Here is an 8,242-nt window from a genome sequence, read left to right on the forward strand (position 1 = left end):
TGGTAGTGATGATGGTGAAGGTGGTGGTGGTGATGATGGTGGTAATGATGATGATGATGATGATGGTGATGGTGGTGGTGGTGATGATGGTGATGGTGGTGGTGGTGATGATGGTGGTAATGATGATGATGATGATGATGATGGTGGTGGTGATGATGGTGATGTGGTGATTTTGATAGTGAAGTTGATAATGGTGGTGATGGTGGTGATGATGATGATGGTAATGATGATGATGGTGATAATGAGTGATGGTGATGATTGGTGATAGAGATGATACTGACTCAGTAGTAGTCATACTCCTTCTTCACTTATCCACTCACCACCTCTGACCCCACAGGGAAGTTACAAAGGTTTACATTATAACAATAGAAATGTACTTCATGTAAGGAGGTGAAAAGGTATTCTCTTTGGTGGAAATATCTGTCTTTAAGGACAATATCAAGCTGATTGAGGTAGGTAAGATTTTGAAGTCATTTGTCCCCAGGCATCAATATATCAGTAGAAAAAGGAAAACTTCTTTGCCATGAACAAGGCAGAGGATTGTTTTTCTCTCTTCTTTGAAGGAGGGGAAAGAGACGTGGAGAGGAGAGAGTGGCAAGGTTGAACAAAGCCAGGAGGAGGGAGAAGGCTGGGCTTGGGCAGGGAGGCCCCACAGAGGTGGACACCCAGAGAACCATGATACTGTTCTTTGGGAAGTCATTTGTATTTTTACAATGTAAGCCCCTTCATTTCCCTCTCCAAGATTTCCATGAAAGTCTACGAATTTCAGATGTCCCATGTTTCAAGTGGTTTTGTGAAAGTTTTGTGAAAGGGGTTTTGTGAAAGTCAGAGAGAAAGGTGTACATGTACAGAGAGAGGAATTTGGAGACAAAGAATTTGCAGAAATCTTGGGCGGGGGGAGAATGCTTTGGATTTCCATAGGCCATGGTTTGGGGATCTTCTAAGGGGAAGCCTTGTCTGACGCTGAGGTAGCACTAACATTTCAGTAGCCTTGACATGCTAGGGTAAGATCCACTTACACACAGAGGGGAGAGAACCTAGTTCCCTCGTAGTCACTGTAATAGCGCACAAACATTCAGGGGTGTAATTATCCAGTGTCCTTGGATACAGAGTTTGCTTTCCTAAAATGGGAGCCAGCTTTCCCTAGGATGCATTTACTTTATCCAAATTTTATCTCAAAATATCTAGGGGAAACATTTGGTTCTTACAATAAAGAACAATTTTGCAATGGTCACCTTGCGAATTTCTATATTAGAATGAGGGCAATATCCAAAACGAGAAGTGGCAAAATCTGCTCTGTTTTGTTCAAATTCCACACTTCACTTCCGGCCCAGTTATTTGGGCAACGGCAGGTGTTGGCCTGGGTGATCTCACGGCCCCGCTTCATGTCTCTGCTTACAAATATGTCACCTTTCATACATAGGGATGATGTCACTGGCTCAGCCTTGATGGAACCGAGTGCTGGCTTAATCCCGTAGCCCTAGGGCTCAGCCGGCGCTGTCCACCTGTTCCTGGCTGCGTAGCCGGCAGGCGTGCGATGAGGGGGAGCTGGCTGGAGATGTGAGGAAGAGGCCTCCTGGGCTGCGGCCTCTTGGCACGGTGCGTGCTCTCCCCTACCTGACCTTTCACTGTCCATACCTCAGGAGAACCAAATCCCATCTGTTTTCTTCCACGTCACATCTCTGCCTCCCAAATCTTCCTGGGAAAGTTTCCAGGAATTTGAGCGCACAGAGCTTGTCATTGGCCCTAGAGCTTCAGAAACGAAGGCACCGTTGGGACACCCGTGAGGAGTCCTGTATGTGCCGGGGAGCGTTGGGAGCAGGAGATGTAAACTGGCCAAAGTGGAGAAAATTTCAGGACACCGGGCTCCATTTACCGAGCGCGGGCTTTGGGTCAGGCACTGACTAAGGCCCTACGTGCCTGTCTCATTGCTTGTCACCATGACGACAGGTAGGAAGGGTACTCTCATGCTCTGCTGAGACATGACATAGAGACCGGTCCCTACGTGCTCAACACCGTTTTGCCAATTCTCTCAAGTCAGTACGACCCCAAAGCCTATGCTCTTAATTGCGTTATCCTTTTCCCCCCGGGATTTGGGGGGGGTACCAAATCTTCGGTCCTAATCTTCTGTCACTCCCTCAAAATCCTGGAGTGAAGAAAGGGGGTTCTCGCGCCCCATTATTTTTATAATGTGAGCTCTTCTTAACTCTGGAGACTCCAGGTCTCTGGGGCTATTCTGGGTACCTGGGTTAGGACACGGCGGCATGAGAAGCTTCTGCTCGAGGTCGGGGAACGTGGACACTGCTCCAGCCTCTGGCCAGTTTTGAAGATCTCCTGAGGGATCTGGAGGGACACTGCCCCAGGGTGCCTTTATGAAGGGTGCCTTTGACTCTCCCCAAGACCCTGGTAGGGTAGCAAATAAAAATACAAAAGACCAGTTAAGGGACACCTGGGTGGCTCAGTCAGTTGAGTGTCTGATTCTTGATCTGGGCTCAGGTCACGATCTCACGGTTTGTGAGTTTGAGCCCTGTGTCGAACTCAAGCCAAGTTCAAGCTTGGGATTCTCTGTCTCCTTCTCTCTCTACCCCTCCCCCGCTCACTCTCTCCCTCAAAATAAATAAACTTAAAAAAAACACAAATGACCTGTTGATTTATACTATAAGCATGCCTATGCAATAAATAGGACATACTTCTAATAAAAGATTATTTGTTGTTGATATGAAATTCAGGGTCAACTGGGTGATCTGGATTTTATCTGGCAACCCTGGACCCAGGGTTAGCCCAAGCAGATATCTGAAAACCCCAATCTCCAAGCCAGGCCTGAGGCTCTGTCTGCGACCACCCAGCCCTTCCCGGTGGCCTGACGATGCACAGGCCTGGTCGGAGCCTCACAGAGAGCGTCCACGTGGGAGTGGCGGAGCCTTAGCGTTAGGAAGTGCTTCCTGGTGCTTTGAGAGCAGAATGACCTAGGAAGAAGAGGGGTTTAAGGCAAAATGAAATGGGAGGCAAAGCCAGTGAGCCCGTGTTTTCGTTAGCCAAGGCCGCCAGGATTAAATGCCACACTGCATGGCTTCAACATCAGACATGTTATCTTCTCACAATACTGCAGCCTGAGAGGCCAAAATCAAGGTGTTGGCACGTTTGGTTTCTTCTGAGACCTCTCTCCTTGGCTTGTATGATGGCCACCTTGCCCTGTGTCTTCCCTGTGTGTCCGTCGGTGTCCCATTCTTCTTAGGAGGACACCAGCCATATTGGATTAGGACCCGCTCTCATGACCTCATCTAAATGACCTCTTTGGGCCCCATCTCCACGTTCTGAGACGTTAGGGCTTAGGACTTCAACACAGGAATTTTCAGGGGACGCAGCTTAATCCATAACAGCCAGAAGAAGATTCGGGAAGCTTGTGAACTGGTTTGTGCAGGTGCCCTGACCACCTTGTGTGTATCCACAGAGGCCGCAGAAGCCAGCCAAGAATTGCAGCCGAATCTAAGTCTTGACAGAACATTCTAGCAATCCTTGCAGAAGAGGAGGGCACGGGGGGCTTGGTAGGAGCTGCCAGAGCATTTCCCATTTGCCTCCAGCTGGCTGGGGGCTGTTGTGAGACAGTTCCTCATCACCTCTCAGGTTGTTGTTGCTGTTTTTTAAAGTTTAATTAAGCGAGTGGGGAGGGGCAGAGAGAGAGGGAAAGAGACAATCCCAAGCAGGCTCCGCACTGCCAACACAGAGCCCGATGTGGGGCTGGAACTCACAAACCGCGAGATCAAGACCTGAGTCTAAGTCAGACGCCTAACTGACGGAGTCACCCAGGCGCCCCATGATGCACTCGTTTCTGTACAAGCCAAATCTGTCAGCCAGGATTTACCTTGTGCTTGACTTGCTACGGGTCAAGGCAGGCAGGAAGCACAGACAGCCTGAACACAAGGAGGAGGCAGCCTTGGAACACTGGAGAAGGAGCAAATTAAACAAAGTAGTTCTTACAGGGGAACAGCTCTTGCAGGGGGGGCTCTGTGCTGGAAGGGAGGGAGTGAACGAAGGCCACTGTTAGCGTCTGCTCAGGAGCGACAGGAACCAAAAAGGCTTCTGCCCAGATGACTGTGAATTTATAAAGTCGCTAGAAATAAGGACTGGACAGCTGGTGGGTTGTTTTTTTTTGTTTGTTTGTTTGTTTTTTTTCCTCCTGTTTTCTGCACCCAGAGTCTATGCAAACATTAAATGCCAGCCCTTACCTATTGGCTGTGGTCGTTGGAGGGTGGGTACACTAGAAGGAGGGACACTGTACCACTAAGGTGACTAGTTGAATACTCAACAGTATGGTCACTTGATATCTTGGGGCTCAAAGAATCTGGGGTGCAAATCATTTGCTTTAACTTACAAGCTATCTTACCCCAGATAAATGGTTTTATCTCTTTAGGCTTTACTTTCTCAATCAGCACAGCGGGGAATATTCACTTGGGCACCGCTTCACTTGAGTTGTTGTTAGGATTGCATAGTCATAATTTACTCATGTGCCATGTGCCCAGTGTATACTAAGTGCTCATTTAATTCAACCCCCACCCCCACCTCCCCACCCCCCACACAGAGGTAGGATTGCTATTTCCTCAGCTTCACAGATGGGTAAGGGGAGGCACTAAGAGGTTAAGTAACTTGCCCAAAGTTAAAGCTGGAAAATGTTGGAGCCAGAATTCAAACTCAGGCAGATATATCTGAGCTTGCTCACTTGTCAATGGGCTACAAATAGAGAGAGAGAGAGGGAGAGAGAGAGAAGGAGAGAGAGAGAGAGAAATGTACAGAATGTTGGGTGGAGTGCTTAGAAATAATAAGCACAACAGGGGGGAGTTATTTTAACTTTTCCTTGCTTGAATTTGAGAAACTGACAAGTGCAAAAATGATATTACAGAAGCAGGTATTTGCTGCATTTGTGTTTTCAATTTTTCCACCAAAAATCGTATGGTTGCAATCAGAAAAAATAAAAAAAAAAACAAAAAAAAAACCACTGCAAAAAAATCAATCATAATTCTGCGAGGAAGAGGTCGGATGAAGAAAATCAGGTTTTGAGATCTCCCCTGCAACTCTGGTTCCCTACTGGCGGAAAAGTACAGAACACCTGAAACCAAGCCCCACACCCCCCCCAGATGACAAGCCCCCAGGGACTGACATCGACCCCGGATCCAGTGGGGGTCGTGCAGATGCTTAAGGTGGGAGTCAGCGGGGGGCCAGATGGACCCCCGGCACGTCCTAGATCCCTTCCCGCCTGACTGAGGCCAGTCACAGCCTGGCCCTCCGACCTATTCCAGGACCGGGGGCTTAGCTGGGTCTCCGGGGTCTCGTCAGGTGCTGAGGGTGGGCCGCGCGCTCGGCCCCGGGACGAGGACCGCCGGGCCGGGCATTGTGGGGTCAGCGTTCGGGTTCCCCTGGCAACCGGAGCCCGAGGGCAGGCCGCGGCGACGCCCGGGAGGCGGCGGAAAGGACCCATTCGCCGAGAGGGGCCCGTGGGGGCGCGGAGGCCCGGCGGTATGGAGGACGCGCGGCCCGGGTGGCCCCGGCGCGGTGGCGGGGGCGCGCAGCACGGGCCGGCGGAGGGGTCGGCGCGCCTGAAGCGCGGGGACGCGGACGACGGCGGCGCGGGCTGCTGGTGCTGGCGGCGGCTGTTCCGGCGGGGCGCGGCCCGCGGCTGGCGCAGGAAGGCCAAGCGCGCGCGCGGCCGGGCGGACTCGGAGCGCGGCCTGTGGGTCCATCCGCGCGTGCAGAGGCTGCTGCAGCGGCTGGCGGCCTGGAGGCGGCGCTACCTGCGGCGCGGGGAGCGGCCCGAGCGGCTGGAGGAGATCCCGCTGCTGGCGCTGGAGCGCGCGCCCGGCCGAGACTAGGCCGCGGGCGGCCGCCAGGATCCCCACCCCCACCCCGGGCCGCCCCGTGCGCCCACAGCTTTGGTTCGGTTGTGATGGACAAAAGGCGAGGAATGACAATAAACCCGACGCCACGGGAATGAGAGAACGCGGGGCTCTTTGGGGCCGGGCGCCTGCCACGTGGCGTCCTCGCACGCGTTTTCGGGGACCAAAAGGGCTCGGGTCAGCGCGCCGTTCCTAGGCCGCATGGCCTCGGGCCTAGAGGCGAAGGGAAGCCAGGGAGGCGGCGCAGGGGCCACGCACCCTCCGGGGGGGGCCTCGCCACCCCGCCCCCGCCCCGGGGGCCCCGCACTCTCCAGGGACCTCGTACCCCTCTGGGGTCCCACACCTTCTTGGAGCCTTGCACCCTCCAGGGGCCTAGCAGTATGTCCCCCACCCCCACCCCCTTCACCCTGGGGACCTCGCACCCTCCAGGGACCTCCTATCCCCCTGGGGCCCTGCACCTTCCCGGAGCTCTGCACCCACCAGGGGAGTTACACCACCCCCTGCACCCTCCAGGGACCCCACAACCTCCTGGGGTCCCGCACCCCGTGTTGCGCCTTCTGGGCCTGGACAACCCCTGGGAAGGAGTGAGAGCCGCAGAAGTCACAGCCCTTGGGGGATTAAAAAAAAAAAAAAAAAAAGGTTTTGTTTTTTTTTTAAGTAGGCTTCACGACTAGCATGGAGTCCAAGGCAGGGCTTGAACTCAGAACGTTGAGCTCAAGACCTGATCAAGAGTCTGTAGACTGAGCCACCCAGGCGCCCCATTTTTGTTTTAAACGGATTGCTGAGCTCTTCACCCTGCATGGACGTGCTCAAACTCTTTTATTTTTTTTTGTTTACAGGCATTTGTGAGCTTCTGTAAACCAACATGAAAACCAAGGTTTGGGGTTTGCATGCAGGGAGTTTGAAAACTAGTGATGGGAGATGAAAGAGGAAAGGGAGAGGAATCCGGGAGACGCCTGGGTGGGTCTATAATTTCTTCCTTTTTCTTCATCAATAAAAACCTGCTAATGATACGCGGCCTCCACAAGCATGGGAGGATGAAAGTAAAATACTAGAAGGGAAAGTGCTGGAAGGCCTCTGAAAGGGCATCCACAGTCAGGGTACTTATTAAGCTTGCCTCTCCTGGGGCTGTTCCCAGAGACCACTGCCCACACCTACGGTCCTCCCTGCTGCCCCCACCTGCCCAAACTGCCCTTTCAACAGCAAGCCAGAAACCCAGAGCGAGGGGCCTAGAAGCTTCTCTGCTTTGATGCGGGTGCTGCTGAAGTGGCCGGGGTGGGGGTGGGGGGGTACTGTCTGTAATTGAGGTTAGGTGCATTTTGCCCCTTTGCTAACCTCTTCATTCCTGCCATTGCCCGGGACCCCCTAAGTTATTCCGCAGGGCTGTGGTAGGGGGTGCGCTTCCAGGAGAAAAGCCAGTAAGCTGTGTAGCCAGCCTTCATCCTTATAAGGAAATCAGTGCTGTTGTCTTGTCTGTAGCTGATGAGACCGGGATCCCAGGATGCCTGATTTAAAAGCCGTTCTGTAGGGAGCAGCCCAGTGAGATCTTCCTTGCTTGGAGAGGTTGAAGGTGAGAGACTTTTTTTAGAAGTCCCTGGAAGAGGACTGAATCCCTGAATTCCTGAATCCTCAAAGCCCAGAACAGAGGTGCTGTTGAATAATACGTTAAGAGATTCCAACTATGCAAAGTTCCCCACGTTTCTTTTTTTCAGAAAACTGACCAGAATTAGCCAAACTGATGCAAAGGTAATTCTCTCGGACCCATAATTTGGGTGTAGCTGTGCCTTTTTGTTTTGACAGTCTGTGGCCTCCACAATCCTTCCTCTTCGTGAGGCTAAGGAAATTCGTCTAGATCGTGCTGGGGTCTGTGTGCACTCATTTCCACACACACACACACACACACACACACACGTCAGCTCTGGGTATAGGCACGGTGTAATGTAAATATTTCAGTTAGAGAATTATTATAGTGGTTTAATTCCCAGAGACCAGAGTTTCACTCGTGAAATTCCCAGAGTTTCACTTGTAGGTATTCCCACAAAGCCTTATGGTTTTGGTAAGGCGGCCTCCCTGTGATCGGTGTCTCCCAGCCATTGGCTATCATGGATCCCTCCCAGGCCAAGAGAGTGGTAGCTTTTACTAGATTTTCTGGGCTCATATGCCAGCGGGAATCTCCTGTCAAAGACCAGGTTCGGCAGAAACACGGCCTTCGGGTGCACGTGCTGTATCAGGGAGTTGGGCTGGTGGACCCTTCCCCCATTAGACACCCCACCCCCACTGCTCAGGAATTTGACAGTATTTCACGGTGACAGTCTTTACTTCTGATCCTCCGGGGCTGGAGTAGTACCGGCATG

General features: G+C 52.3%; 1 protein-coding gene across 1 annotated transcript; it reads left to right on the forward strand.

Annotated features, from left to right (window-relative positions):
- Positions 1-5,419: 5,419 nt before the first annotated feature.
- Positions 5,420-5,991, forward strand: LOC125925084 (uncharacterized). Its single transcript, XM_049633819.1, has one exon. It carries the CDS (start codon positions 5,514-5,516, stop codon positions 5,862-5,864), a length of 351 nt encoding a protein of 116 aa, XP_049489776.1. The 5' UTR covers positions 5,420-5,513; the 3' UTR covers positions 5,865-5,991.
- Positions 5,992-8,242: the final 2,251 nt, after the last annotated feature.

Source organism: Panthera uncia, chromosome F1, assembly GCF_023721935.1.
Source record: "Panthera uncia isolate 11264 chromosome F1, Puncia_PCG_1.0, whole genome shotgun sequence".
In the NCBI taxonomy this organism is placed as follows: domain Eukaryota; kingdom Metazoa; phylum Chordata; class Mammalia; order Carnivora; family Felidae; genus Panthera; species Panthera uncia.

Bases quoted from the DNA above. Each gene is read 5' to 3' on its own strand.
- LOC125925084 (XM_049633819.1), top strand. From the start codon at position 5,514: ATGGAGGACGCGCGGCCCGGGTGGCCCCGGCGCGGTGGCGGGGGCGCG.